Source organism: Silurus meridionalis, chromosome 15 (genome assembly GCF_014805685.1).
Source record: "Silurus meridionalis isolate SWU-2019-XX chromosome 15, ASM1480568v1, whole genome shotgun sequence".
Lineage (NCBI taxonomy): Eukaryota > Metazoa > Chordata > Actinopteri > Siluriformes > Siluridae > Silurus > Silurus meridionalis.
Genome location: NC_060898.1, coordinates 19,493,781 through 19,509,233, shown reverse-complemented (window position 1 = coordinate 19,509,233; position 15,453 = coordinate 19,493,781). Strand labels below are relative to the sequence as shown.

General features: G+C 38.3%; 1 protein-coding gene across 1 annotated transcript in view; it reads left to right on the top strand.

Moving 5' to 3' along the window:
* pcxa (pyruvate carboxylase a) overlaps nt 1-15,453 on the top strand; it is a 165,740-nt gene that overhangs the window by 10,571 nt on the left and 139,716 nt on the right. The window contains 6 exon segments of the mRNA XM_046868027.1: nt 315-456; nt 566-750; nt 2,928-3,093; nt 3,429-3,574; nt 5,006-5,123; nt 6,717-6,868. Coding sequence (XP_046723983.1) covers nt 315-456; nt 566-750; nt 2,928-3,093; nt 3,429-3,574; nt 5,006-5,123; nt 6,717-6,868 — 909 coding nt within the window.

Sequence of the window (15,453 nt, the reverse complement as noted above, 5' to 3'; positions counted from 1 at the left end):
GTGGCATTTGGCATTGTGCAACCAAGCAGCAGCTAGCAATTGACAGCAAGAATTGCACACGATCAATTATATGCCCATTGAAGTTGAGTGTTCTGAATCCTGTGTACAATCCCCTGATCAGCTCACACCAGATAGTGAAAATCCTTATGGTCCTTCGAGCTAGATAGGAAAACTTCCTAACATTTGTCCTTCGAGCCAGATAGGAAAGCTTCCTAACACTGAAAAACGGCTTATAATTTTACTGTTTTATAGACACTTTTTTTTTTTTTCTTTTTTTTTTTTTTTTTTAAGTTTTTCCTCTTCTTTCTGTGTAGATGTTGCTGAAATTGGGAGGGATGCGGGCCGCTCTGGGTGTGATGGCGGTGCGCAGAGCCTGCTGTCTATCCCGCTCGGCTCATACCTCATCGCAGACTCTGGAGTACAAGCCTATTAAAAAGGTCATGGTGGCCAACAGAGGTCAGCCTTCATGTATTTTATTCAATTTTTGGGACGGTTTATGTTCACTACAGTAGATAATTTATTCTTATTTTTTTCCTTATGAGCAAACGTCTAAATCTTTTTGCAGGAGAGATCGCGATCCGCGTGTTCCGGGCGTGCACAGAGCTCGGCATTCGGACTGTGGCTGTGTACTCTGAGCAGGACACGGGCCAGATGCACAGGCAGAAGGCAGACGAGGCCTACATCATAGGAAAGGGTCTGCCACCTGTCGCTGCTTATCTCCACATCCCCGACATCATCAAAGTGGCCAAGGTCAGAAAGATGCTCCTTAATTGACCGTTTGAATGCAGATCCTGTCAGAGTTGTGCCGATAGAGGATAGGATCGCGTTCATGTATATGTTTTATTGTCATTATTAAATACAAATATTGCAATTATTAATAGTAAATAAATAATAAACAAACAAACTACTATCCACTGTTCCCCCGGCAGAAACCGCCTCCTTCTCAATAAACTGAAAAGTAAATCAGTTGAAAAATTAAATTTATTCAGAATTGAATAAATATGAGCAAATAAGTAAACTATTGCACTGATATGGCGATCTAAAAATGTAAACCTAGTGAAGTAAAACTCCAATACAATTTGATCTATAGATAGATTGATTATATAAAAACAAGTGCAAAAAATGTTTTATAAAAGTTTCGTATATAGTTGAGTGCGTATTTACAAATATATATTTTTTTGCAATTTGACTAAATCAATGGCAAGGTGCTTTTCTGCTGCTACCACCCCGATGTTGATTATTTTTCACTAACAGCATAAAATGGTATTCTTCTCTTATAGGAACTATTGAAAAATTTAAAAAGCATTTAATCAGCAATCAACTATTGGTGCCGAATAATCGGGAAAACCGATGACTCAGTTGATTCATGATGTTTCTCTATGTGAATCTTTATAGAAAGCATGTATCTTTTGTTAAATAGGTAAACCTTCTTAAAATTTAATAGTTTAAGACCCTTTTCATTTATTTTGAAGAGCACCACAGATGCATTGTTTGCTTTGAGAATGTTGATAGAGAAGGTCAGAAGGAGTTGCATTGTGTGTTTTGAAGATTTAGAGAAAGTGTACGACAGGGTGGCGAGAGAGGAGTTGTGGTATTGTATGAGGAAGTCAGGTGTGTCAGAGAAGTATGTGAGGGTGGTGCAGGACATGTATGAGGACAGTGTGACAGCAGTGAAGTGTGCAGTAGGAATGACAGAATGGTTCAAGTTGGAGGTTGGACTGAATCAAGGATCGGCTCTGAGCCCTTTCCTGTTTGCAGTGGTGATGGACAGGTTGATGGACGAGGTCAGAGAGGAGTCTCCGTGGACTATGATGTTCGTGGATGATATTGTGATTTGTGGTGAGAGTAGGGAGCAGGTTGAGAAGAGCCTGGAGAGGTGGAGGTATGTGCTGGAGAGAAGGGGAATGAAAGTCAGTAGGAGTAAGAAAGAATACATGTGTGTGAATGAGAGGAAGGGCAGTGGAGTGGTGCGGTTGCAGGGAGAAGTGGTGGAGAAGGTGGAGGAGTTCAGGTACCTGGGGTCAACAGTGCGAAGTAATGGAGAGTGTGTTAGAGAAGTAAAGAAAAGAGAGCAGGCAGGGTGGAGTGGGTGGAGAAGAGTGACAGGAGTGATTTGTGATAGAAGAGTATCTGCAAGAGTGAAAGGGAAAGTTTTTAGGACTGTGGTAAAACCTGCAATGTTGTATGGTTTAGAGACAGTGGCATTGAGGAAAAGACAGGAGGTGGAGCTGGAGGTAGCAGAGCTGAAGATGTTGAGGTTTTCGTTGGGTGTGATGAGGATGGACAGGATTAGTAACAAGTTTATTAGAGGGACAGCGCATGTAGGACGTTTTGGAGACAAGGTGAGGGAGGCGAGATTGAGATGGTTTGGACATGTGCAGAGGAGGGAGATGGGATGGGGAGGAAAAGAGGAAGACAAAGGAGGTGGTTTATGGGTGTGGTGGAGAAGACATTCAGGTGGTTGGAGTGAAAGAGTTTAAGTGTAAAGGAGTGTAAAATAACATGCCGTGTAAATATAAATCCATTCATTTCGATCATGTTGAAACTTGTTTTAATTTTTGTCAGTGTTTATGAACAATAAGAGGTTCCTGAGACGTTTATAAAGCAGACAAAAACAGCAGACTGAACGATCCCTTCCCTCAAGTTTTTATGTGGAGTTAAACATGAGCTTTTTACCCGATAGGCTCCCACAGTCATTATACGTTATACTTTTAGATTTAGATTTTTATATTTTATTTCAATTTACATTTGACAAATGAAAAAAAGAAGCATTTTGCGTCCGTATGAATGTGAATGCGCCAAATTTTGATTTGAGTTAAATCTCAGACAGAAATTCCAGCTAGGATTTATTTGTTTGCCAACCAAGAATAGTTCTCCAAGCTTAATGATGTATTTAGACGGAATTTTCTCTTTTCTCTGTTTTGTAGGAGAATGACGTGGACGCTATTCACCCAGGCTACGGCTTTCTGTCAGAGAGGGCTGATTTTGCTCAGGCTTGTGCTGACGCCGGTGTGCGCTTTATAGGCCCGGCTCCTGATGTCGTCCGTAAAATGGGTGACAAGGTGGAAGCTCGTGCCATTGCGATCCGTGCTGGTAGGCAGATGCTTCCTTTTGGCAAACTACTCACCATGGGAAATATGTAAAATCGATCATTGTCCAAATTAAACAAGGGGTTTACTTTTTAGGTTTACCTTTTTTTTATTTATTGTAGACTTTTGCACTGGATTCTAATATACAGAAGCCAAACTTGTCAAAAAACGAGGATCACAGTCAAGTCGTTCTCTTATGTTGCTTCCTCTGGGGAAAAACCCATTTCTCTAGTACCATCGAGTTGCTCTTTTTGTTTTAGAAGTGATTCAAATGTCTAAAAACGTTTGCACTGGCTTGTGGATAAGCAACTGCACAATCTGTGTTTGCTCTCTATGTAGGTGTGCCGGTGGTCCCTGGAACAGATGCTCCTATCGTGTCCTTGCAGGACGCCCAGGAGTTCTCCAACACGTACGGCTTCCCGATCATCTTTAAAGCGGCGTACGGTGGCGGGGGCCGCGGCATGCGGGTGGTGCGGGAATACGAGGTAAGTCGAGCCGGAGAGGCCACATCTGCTTTAGTGCATCCAATGCAATTAAATAAAGCAATGAGCCACTTGAGAAAATATATTACTGTAGTTTTATCATGGGTAAAAGCTTTTTATCCCCCAACCCCCACCTGCTCCATCGTCTCGGCTCGTTATAGATCGGGTGCCAGCGCAAGCATAAAGATGGTTCGCTTCAGCGACTCGTCACATGCATAATTTCCCTCATCTGAATCAGCAGAAGTTTTTTGCACAGTTGTGTTTTACAGACGGTGCCGTATACAGTTAATGCCAACTGCCCTGAAGCGAAACATCATCCCTTGTTTTTCATTTTTTTTTTTTCTTTTAATCTCTCTCGCTCTCTAGTTCTCTCGTTTATTTCAGCCTTCCTTTTTGCATCTTTTCCGACATTCGGTCCATCTCGGCACATCATTCATTTTCTGTTTTTTGTATTTTTTATTTTATTTTATTTTTTTAATTTTTTAAATTTTTTTTTTTATATAAGTTCACTTTCACATTTCAAAATGTAAGGTGACGGTTTATTGGCTTGCAATCAGGTTAAATAAAACATTCACGTTTTGGTTCGGTCATGTGGACTATTTTATAGTGGCTTTGAACATCGCTCAGCCAATCGCGATAGAATCATGTATTGTGCGATATTGACAAAAAAAAAAAACTATTTTTATCTATTTTTTGTTTTGGATTTTGTCTAACAGATGTTATTGTGCTGGCACCCAAATATGCTTCACATTCTGTAAGATTTACCATTTCACAGTGACTGAGAGAAATCTTTACCAAGAAGTTTCAATAGATTTTTACCTTTTCATTAGGCCTTTTTTTTTTTTTTTTTGTCAAATTCTAACATTTAAATCAGTCAGTTGGAATAATTAGGCATTTTAGCTGTTGCCAATCAAATGAAATTGATATTTTATAATACCGTAATATAAAATACATTTTATATATTTAAATAGCTGATTTTTGAGGGAAAACCCTCTGCAATTCTTAGTGTGATATTTATTAACTATATGAAATGTATACATTTTCTACCTCCATATCTTGAATATTGCGATCATTCTAAATGCATGTTAATAGACTTTTAATCTAATCTACTAGACTCCAGTACGTAATTTATGCATGCACAATGTAGGCGTGTTTTGTCTGGGTTTTGTGAAATACTCGATAATGTCAATTCACACATCGTTAAAACAATTACGATATTAACGTAAACGATATATCGTACACCCCTAATAAGTGTTATTTATTTTTTTTTTTTTTTTTCTGCCCTTTTTTACTTTTACCCTTAGAAAAGGTAAGCGTAGTTTTATTCAGTGTGTGTGTGTGTGTGTGTGTGTGTGTGTGTGTGTGTGTGTGTGTGTGTGTGTGTGTGTGTGTGTGTGTGTGTGTGTGTGTGTGTGTGTGTGTGTGTGTGTGTAGGAGCTGGAAGAAAACTACCAGCGGGCCTACTCTGAAGCCCTGGCAGCCTTTGGCAATGGAGCCCTGTTTGTGGAGAAATTCATTGAGAAGCCAAGGCACATTGAAGTGCAAATTCTGGGTGAGTTGAATGGTGTTTAGTAGATAATCCTCAGGCAGTGTCTCGTTACTCCACTTGAAGAGCTTTAAAACCAGCTCCGGTTTCATCTCACTGTTTTATGGCTTTTACGGGTTTGTCCTTTATGCTTTAATTATCAGTCTCGTGTTCGGTGCGGAGAGTGGCCTTTTATTTTTTTTCCGCCTCGCTCTCATACTCTGTCTTTGGAGATAAATGGAGGCGTCACTCTGATGCTTCCGAGAGATATTTTAGAGGTGGTGAAAAGTACAGTTCAGTTCAGAAAGCATTGCTAGAAACGGTGTGTGTCTGTGTGTGTGTGTGGGGGGGGGATTTATCAGCTGTGCACGCAACACGTGTGTGTGTGTTTGTATAAAGAAAAATAGATTAGTTACTGTATGGTTTTATTCTGATATTTCAGTCCATAATTTTATCTGTAACCTGCATAATAGCAATATAGTCTATTGTATAAGAGTTGAACTTCTTTTTGTTATTTATAAAACGCAATTATTGTCATACGTTGTTCTCTCTGTTAAGTTATTTTAATATTCTACTGACTTAACGGTTTTTCTATTTACCAATTATAAAAATGAATTTATTGAGTTGAACATGCAAGATATGGACAAAGGTTTATGGACATCTGACCACAAGACTCAGTTGCTTTCTGAACATCCTATTCCACCTTTTAGTCCACATTTGCTGCTATACTAATAGGAGGCCTGGGGTGCAGTCAAGTTCATCCCAAACGTGTTCAATAGGGGTCAAAAAGTGTTAGTCATCGCACTATATCAGGCCTCTCAAGATTTTTCACACCAAGCCACGTAAACCATATGTTTACGCAGCAAGAACACATCCTATATTATTGTGTGCCTCCAAATTGGTGGTAACAGTTTGAGGAAGCAGCAAATATGGCTGGAGGAAAAAAAAAAAAATCGGGTGTCCCAATACTTTTGCTTACTTTAGTGTATATTGTGGTTAGAAATGTTTAACTGTAGACTGAGTTGGTTTGGACTTGAAGTCTCGAAGGTGGAATCATAGAAAGTCCAGTACGGCGAAAAATAAAATAAACTGCTTTGCGTCGTCAGTGAATCGATGGAATGAAACTTGACTCGTAACAAAACAGAATTAGAGCTTTGGCGGTCGGAGGAATTGAAACCTTTAAGCCACCTCAGAATTTTTTACATTATTTAGACAATGATGTAACATTTGAGTTACAGATTAAGATTATATTTTCATGATTTAAAGTATTTTATGCCCAGTTTTGAACCAGCTTGAGTTCATGTATATGATTTATAAATATAAACAAGCTGCTATCACTTCACCATCACCGTTCCCTGGTTGACAGATGAGCTCTCTTGTTGTTTTGGGAAACTACTTTTTTGTGCACCATGCTAGCAGATTGTTATGACTGCAGAAACGGTCCGTTCTCATGGATCGCTTTATAACATGCAGTCAGCTTGTCATTATTCTGTAGCACGTTTTCCTGACTGTAAGATGTAATCTAGCAACTGAAATGGTGTTTCAGATGCAAACACAATGTTAATAGTCGGTTTCCATACAGTGAAATTGTATCTCAAACTTTGGGTTTGTGTCCTGCAGGCGATAAATACGGGAACGTGATTCACCTGTATGAGAGGGACTGCTCTATCCAGAGGAGACACCAGAAGGTGGTGGAGATCGCTCCAGCCTCACAGTTAGACCCCCACCTCCGAGACAGACTGACCGCAGACTCTGTCAACTTGGCCAAACAGGTATTACTGAACACATTTCACGCACTGTTTTTACTCTTTAAAAGTCATGACGCAACGCCGGATAAGTGCTGAGCTGCCGTGCTGATATTTAAGTGCACCCACACAGAAATGAACTCTTTCAACGCTCGAAATGTCCTTGTAGTAGTGCGTTATGTAAGACGCTCACACACTCCTACAAGCGTTAAATAGTAGTAGTCATATGCTTTTCTTTCTTTTTTTTTTTCCCCTTAACCCCTTTTAAAGGTCGCCTTTTATTGTTTTGATAAAGAAGTAGTGACTAGTTTTTTTTTTTTTTTCACTCTCTCCTTTTTACTTGCTATTGAAAGTTTGTGTTCACTTTTTTCTTTGTTCAGTTTATTTTAATTGTCTGATTAGTCCTCCTCCCCCACCACCACACACACACTCTGATGTTGAAAAGGCTTTTTGAAGCACTTTCAAAGTTTCTAACCCATAGCAGCTTAGCAGATTCTTTTTATTTTTTTAATCAAGATTTTTTTTGTCTGTGCAAGTGATCGCTCAATCCTGCTGTCGCTAAAGTGGTTGGTTTTGTTTCCCGATTTCCTTACGATTGCTGTAGATCTTGCTTTTTGAGCCTTTATCAGACTTTCATAGAACTGGATTTAAGCCTGAGTAATGGATGTGGCAACATTTAAAATGTTGTGATTGGAGCAAAACTGAATAATCACTGGAAACTTGAAAACAGCTGGAAAGGTAAATAAAAAAAAAATTTAATTTAAACAATGGAAAATGTTCAAGGGCTTGCGCTGAAGATTTAGTGGTGATTAAACAAAATTTGTAGGAGGAGTGACGAATTTAAATAGTTACGTACAGTTCAAAAACGAAGAAGGCCCTTTAGGTACAATGGATCGATTTCCAATGAGGGAGATGAAACTTTTTAAAATATTCAATTTTTCACGTGGCAGGCAAATGTAGCATACATATATATTGCATAGTTTATACAGTACAGTGGATTGGCTAGGCCATGTCTCGATTTACAATATAAGTTATGATTGTTAATCGGAAGGCAGCTCTGTAAGTCAGTCGACCTGTACTTCCAAACAATACCCAACTTTGACCAGCGGTGGCACTAGAGAGTCAGAATAAATTGCTTAGCCCAGGGATCCCCATCCACCAGGCTGGTACTTAACCGTAGATAATTTAGAGGGCCACACAGCAGGAATAAAATCTTTTTAATTATTTTATTTCTATTTTATAGCATTTTGAGGTCAGCAGGGTGTTTTTATAAAAAAATAAAAAATAAAAAAATAATTTCTGCACATGCCAATTTCTCCATGAAAGTTCTATGGAAAAACTGTCTTGCATGAAACTGGTCCACGATTAAAAAAAAAAAAACGTTGCGGAACGCTGGTTTAGACCCTCCATATAGACGGTGCCGAATTTTACAACTTTTAATCAGTTTTTTTTTTTCTGCCATTGACAACCTAGTCATAAGAAGATGCAGAAGAATGATACTATCTTAGGCCCCTAATAATAAACAATAATACTAAGAATCTAATACTAAGAATCCAAGAACCGTATAATCTAAATTACATGTACAAACCTATTCAGATTATTATACATTTTTTTCCTTCATTGTTTATGAATGTTTGCAAAATGATTTTTTTTTTTTTTTTTGCTAGTGTTTTGCCTTATCACTGGGTTGACAATGAAGGTGACAACTTCCATCTATATTACCCATATTATGTTCAATTGATCAAATTCTGATCCTATTTTATCAAACTAGCAGCAGACCAGGATTCTCTCACATTTAAATATTTATTTTTTTCTGGAGACACAAATGACTATCCAGTTGTAATGTGCCTTATATACACTAGATGGCACTGCTGTGATGTCGTAGTCATCGGTCGTATGCGGGATTAAAGTGCTTCGTTTTTATAGGCTGCTGATCAGACACCGAATCAAGAAGTGCGGCCAAGCTTTTATCGAACAACGCGTTCAGTGAATTGACATTGATTGTCATTACTCGCTGAGATCGGATTAGTGTGACTAAGAAAGGCTGCTTCGAGACGGAGATCTGAAAGAATGTGTAGTGGAGTGTGGTGCACTGCCACATGGCTGCTGTCTGCTACTGATCTGTTCATTAGACGTGCTGACTGGCCCAGCTCGCTGAACTAATTGCTCTTTATTTTGGTGACAGGATGTCAGCGCCTACTTAGGTTGCTTTAGATTGTGTAGATGTCAGTCGTTGAGTTAATTTACACACACACACCTACTGTATGACGCACATGTACTTTTCTGCTATTATTCTAACCATACCTGTCAGGGTCTAGTCCCTTATTTGCATTTTATTTGATATGTATTTATGTAGTTTGTTGTGTTCAGGAAGGACCACTCAAAGGCAGTAGCGTTATACGTGGAAAATTATTTTTATGTTCGCGTACATTGTGAGGGAACAAAATACAAAACAACATACAGGGGAGATGTTCCACTAGATTTTGGAGCGTGCTGGTGTAGATTTTTGTGAGATTCATTCACCCACAAGTGTGTTGGTAAATGTTGTGCTGATGTGTAGGCGAGGTGAGGAGGCCTTGGGTGCAGTCAGCATTTAAATTTATCCCCAAAATTTCAATAGGGTTGAGGTCAGAGCTCTATAGCAGGCCACTCAAGAGCTTCTCCAACCCTTTTAAAGCATATCATCATGAAGCTGGCTTTGTGCAAAGGGGCATCACCATGCTGGAACAGGTTCTAGTTCAAGTAAAGGGAAATGTTCATGCTACTGCTTTCACAGGCATCCTATACAATCGTGCGTCTCCAATCTTGTAACAGTTTGGGAAAGAACCACATAGTATATGGTCAAAAGTATTGGGACACGACTGTGTTTTTATTTTTTTTATATTGTGCTATTTGAGCGGTTTGCCTGGGACAAACCATTTGAAAAGGGGGATGCACACACGTAGACAAGTTAGAAATGTAAATGTCTGTAGGACCAATGAAACTATAATTTATTTGAATGGTACACCTGACTTATTCATCATCTTAGTCGACCTGCATGAGGGAATGTAATTAAGACACAGAGAACCTCTACAGCTAAAAATGCCTGTCAATTAGCCATGAAAGTTTAAGTGGGTGTCAAAGCACTTACGCAGCCGACCGATCCATTTTACAATGGTTTATTTGATGAGCTGCAAATTATTCATCAAGACAGTTGACTCTAGTTGGATAAAACTGTCCGATTTCAAGTGGTTTTATCTTGCGTGCCTGTGGTGCACTAAACCCTTCTCGGCTTTCCGCATGGCTTGGGACAGCACGGCAGCCATGTTTGTAAACGAATCTCCATGCAATATACAAAAGCCACGTTTTCCTTAAATGATCGATACTGTAATGACAGCGATATCGCAAATAAAACAAAATTTTGGACTGTTGCAAAGTATGAACAATCCATAAACTTTGGGTCAATTTATTTACAGGAAGAAGTATTTCTGGGCAGAAATTGTTCCAAAATTGACATGAGGTATCAGACGCATGGCAGCAACTAAACGAGACTGTTGTGATAAATATCCCTGAGGATTGTTTTTCATTTAAAAACAAGTCATTAAAATAAATCCCTCACTATGTAATGATTGTTCGTTAATCAATGATGGTATTTTTCTGGCCTGGAAACGCGATGATTGGTCATTAAAAAAAAAAAAAACGGTCTGGACAACCGTATAATCAAACTCTCCCGCTAGGTTCTGAAAACGTTCTGAATTTACAGTCCGTTCCTCACCGGCTCTCCCTAGAGTTCAGATCCTCATTGATTAGTAATTGAAACGTTGTCAAGCCTGACCTGTGTGTTATATACTTCATTATTCAAAGATGTCTTGCATGACTGAACCCTATATAAATATAGATATTGATTAGTATTCAGGTCAGGTTTGTTAAAGTGCTGCGAAATTATACAATATACGCATTTAACAAGATTCTTTTTCCTTCCAAAGCACAAGCGGGAAGAGAATTTTTGGATCTGATGTTTGTGTCGTCGGGGCTTAAAGTGATCATGGATCGATATGCAATTTATTAGAGGATCACTTCGCTAGTGTCGAAACATTGCTTATTGTAAGACATTTTGCCTGATTAGACTCCGTTTAGATTGACTCAAGGTTACAGCCAGTTTAATGTTTACTTTGTTGATGTTCCTGTTGGGTGGATGTGAATAATAACTAGTAAACCAAGGTGTAGAACGATGTGCTTCTGAAACATTCGTTACCCGATATTGGTGTTTTTGAGGTCGTCTAATCGGACATATCGGTCTGAAGATACTGTATAGAGGAATGCATTTTTACTAATGTGTCCTCCTGGTACTATGCGATGCAACAATTTAGCGTAACGAGGATCTGGATGAAATTGGGACGTGTAAAGAAAATGGAGCATCTTCAGATTTAATGTTAATAGACATAACCCTGATAAGAATTGCAAGAATTTAAGTTGTAAAGATCAGTGGTGGACAAATGATGCATTTAGTAGCTAGACCACAGGGCAAAGAAGAGCCCCAAGGTGCTGCCCAGTCCAATTTTTTGGTCTCCTGAAAAGGCGAAATGGTAGCTAACAATGTAATAAGTCAAGTTAAGAAGCTTTTATCGTCATTTCAGACACATATAGCTGACTCGGCACACAGTGAAATGAGACCACGTTCTTCCAGAACCCTGGTGCTACATAAAACATCATAAAACAAAATGGTGCAAGAATATAGAGCTGAGACTAATTGTTCTCGCCACAAAGTGCATCGTGTGGAATCTGGTGCAAACGGAATCTGGTGCAAACACGACGGTGTAGGACATGTACACAAAAACACGCTAGCCAGTATGCAGTGTGCAGAGAGAATAGGAGTTTACTTGTAAATAAACACAATGTAAACAGAAAAGGTTGTTTAAACCAGCATTAGCAGCAGTCAAATGGATTTGCAAAAAAAGCATGCAAACAGTAATATAGTTATAAGAAAATAATATAATATGGGTGGTGCTGAAGACATGGATGTGTAAAATGTGTGTGAGTTCAGATTTATAGCAGCTCAGTAACACAGTAAGTGTAAGTGTTGAGGGAGGAGCCTGGTTGCCTGAGGTGAAAAAAATGTTGCATAGTCTGGATGTAAAAGCCTGAATGCTTCGGTACCACTTCCTTTATTTTAATTTTTTTGAATGTCCGGCTACTCGAGTGTATAATTGTAAAGCAAATTGTGTATTTTGAGTGCTATCCGCTTCTAACAATGTATCACCTCATGCAATCAGAGGTAGCTGATTGCTATAACTATAGGCAAAAATCTAACCAGGTAGTTTTTCCGGGTTGCGTTACACAGCACAAGAGCGGCCTCTAGAGACAAATCTCTTTTTTTTATTTATTTATTTATTTATTTATTTTTTATTTTGGATGTAAATATTAAATTCATAAAAAACTGAGGGAAAAAAATTAAGTAGTTAATAGACTCTCAGGATTTGACATGTCGTGCTTTCTGGAAAGCTTTCCGCTCATTGTATAAAGTGGTTATTTGAGTTGCTTTCCTGTCAGTTTGAATCATTCTTCTGTCTAACCAAATAATCAAGGCGTTAACAGCCGCAGACATGTGGCTCTCCAAAAAGAATGTCGTTTCAGACACCAGAAATAACCTGTTTACAACCATCTTACTAGCACCAATGAGAGGCTGTTTGGTCATGAATGAGCAAAAGAAATAACCAATTTTTTTGCCTAAAGTGACTAAGGGTTGGTTGTTCTATTTGTTGAACGCAGCTCAACAATTCAGTCAGATATGAGCCTGGTTTATTAAAACTGCTCATCTTTCCACCTGGGCTGGTGAGATTTGCCCACTGCTGATGAAGATTGCTGGAACAATTTAGTCTTTCCTGTGCATTAAAACCATATTAAACAAGGAAGTGTTCACAGTAAATCTTTTTTAACTTATTTTAAATAAAGAAAATGCAAGCCGGAATGAGCAACAGGATTAGTCATGCTTTTTAAATTCTTAGAGAAAAACATGTTTTGGTCTCTGTGTACACACAGCACTTGTTTAAAAAGAAAAGGGAATATTTTTTGTCTTTTTTCCAAAGAGCCTGTTGTGCCTGGCATTTTTGAAAAGCCCTTTCAGAGTGTGTGAGTCACGCCAGAGTTTGTTGCTGAACGTTACCCATTTAACGTTCGCAGCCGATTTCTGGTAATCGTCTAATGATCGGCAAATGAAGCTTACACAACGCTAAAAATGTCAGCGGGCGACTTCTGAAGAGAGAGGCCCGTCGTTAAAAAAACGCTCGTAACAGGAAGAATTTATTAACTTTTAAAAAACGAATGGGCTTCCTATGAGCTGGAGATTGAAAAATGGTTGCTTTAATGGACTCTGCTGTTTAAATGGCTGCTGCTCTCCTTTTTAATGGTCTTCCCAATTCCTCATTGAATCAGCTCATTTAGATTTCCTGTTTTTGTCAATTTGGAAATGTCATGGTCTGTAGCATTTATTGACTGTTTGCTGTTCACTCGGTGAGCAATGAACGGAAAAAGATTGTGTGCTGTTTTTTCCAGGTTACACCACAATGTACAATTTACTTCATGAATTAAACCACTTGGAGTTTTTCTCGCACATTCAGGCACGTTAGCCATTTCATGTGAGAAAATCTATAACTATCTTCAGTTTACAAGCTGCTTTTCCTGGTTTGTATGATTTGATTTGTTAAACTGTAATCCTCCGTTTATCACGATGGTTACGTTCCAAACCCGCCCACGATAAACGGTAAACCAAAAATGCTATTTTATATATACAGTACTATACTGTATTAACATGTTACTTCATTTTATAATTAATAATTATATTGCTATTAATCAGTTTCATTATTTCAACATAAAACACCAATAAAAAGGGAATTGTTTTTATTGGTCTATCGTGATGTCTGCGAGAAACCGGGAAAATCAGCAAAACAAATGAGTTATGTGGCAAATGCAATTCCGCGATAGACCGGGAGAGTGAGATTCGGACTGCGGTAAAGCGGGGGATGACTGTATAATACTTATAGTATTATACAGTACAGTACTTGGAGATGCGTTCCGATGACCCAATCATTACGTCGAAACATGGCCTTGCCTACCCAGGAGTCTTAAAGGATGTAAATCAGTATGGGGTACTATACTGTATTTTAATAATTTAACAAATTACAGTACATAGTTTAGCAATACAGCAATTTACAGTACAGCAGGTATATAACGGTGTATATGTATGTTGCAGCGGGTTTGTGGACGAGCTAAAATTGGGCTTTGAAACACCTGTGAGGGAATAATTGGATGCATTATGCCTGTTATACAGGTTTAAAAAAGGAGTTTTTGCTGATGTAGTACGTAATGTTGCTAAATTGAGGATTGGCTGTGATGTGTTTAATCATCAGAAGAAAGTCTTCTTTGAACTGTGTGTACCCTATGGGGAAAGCAGATATAGCAATTATAGATCGCTTTGGTTGTCATTTTTTATTTATTTATTTTTCAATAGTATCTCCTCTGCTTTTCTTCTGTCCTGTAAACCCTAGAAGAAGAACAGATTGCAGACATTTATAAATGTGTGAGGACACTCGGATAAATGAAGAACGACAGGAAAAGGAACGTTTATATAGAAACTGGAAAGAGAAAGTGGGATGGAATATGGTGATTTGGATAATTTGTTTATACAATCAACTCTCCTTTCTTTTGTTCATTGAAAAATTCATTGGCATGATTTGTCTTATAAAGTCTGGGTTGATGCAATTTCAAGTTGGTAGTTTTTTGAGATTTGACATGAGATACAGAGCTACTTGAAATTGCAATTTTAAATAAGCTTATTAAATATTGAAATTTTAAGATAAATTATTTATAATTATAATTAAATAATTTCATTTTAAAAAGGTGGTTTTCCACAACGCACCAAAAACAGAAAAAAGCTCTCCCCTCTTGTAATAGTTCTTGTGATAGTTAGGCATCTCACAAGGCTTCATACGCTTCTACATTTACCTGCTGCGCGATTCACAAAATATTTTTACAATTTTGTCAATTTTAATCGCGAAATCTTTAGTCGAACTCGGGACTACCTGTATTGTGGTATGGGAAAATTATATCTTGAGCATAAAAAATACATTACTGACTGGCAGGGGTTATTTTAAGGCAATATCAATCTAATCCAGAAGTCAATTGCTGCTCCAAATGAAGAAGAAAAATCTTCTCAAAGTCCGTAAGCGTGTTGGAATGTAACCATGACAGCAAATCTCAATAGTTTTTTTTTTTTTTTAATTTAGGCCTACATTGCAGTGTTTAAGTGTGTATATTGCTTTCCGTGACATTTCACATAATTTGGTGAAATCTTAGCAAGCCACCGATTGCACCTCGCAACCCTGCGAAGGTTTAGACGACGCTGTGACTGCACGTTTAATGCACTTAAGTTTGTGTTTAGGCGATGCACATATAGTTAAGTTGGCTGATGCATAAATTCGCACGCCTTATTGGTTGAATTGGCTGTAAATTCGGTATAAGACTATATATATATTTTTTTTTATTAGCTGCTGCGCTCATCTACAGGCTCTGAGAAACATATTAGGCCAAGTAGGACATGTTGTTTTGTTTTTTGTTTGTTCGCTCGCTCAGTTTTC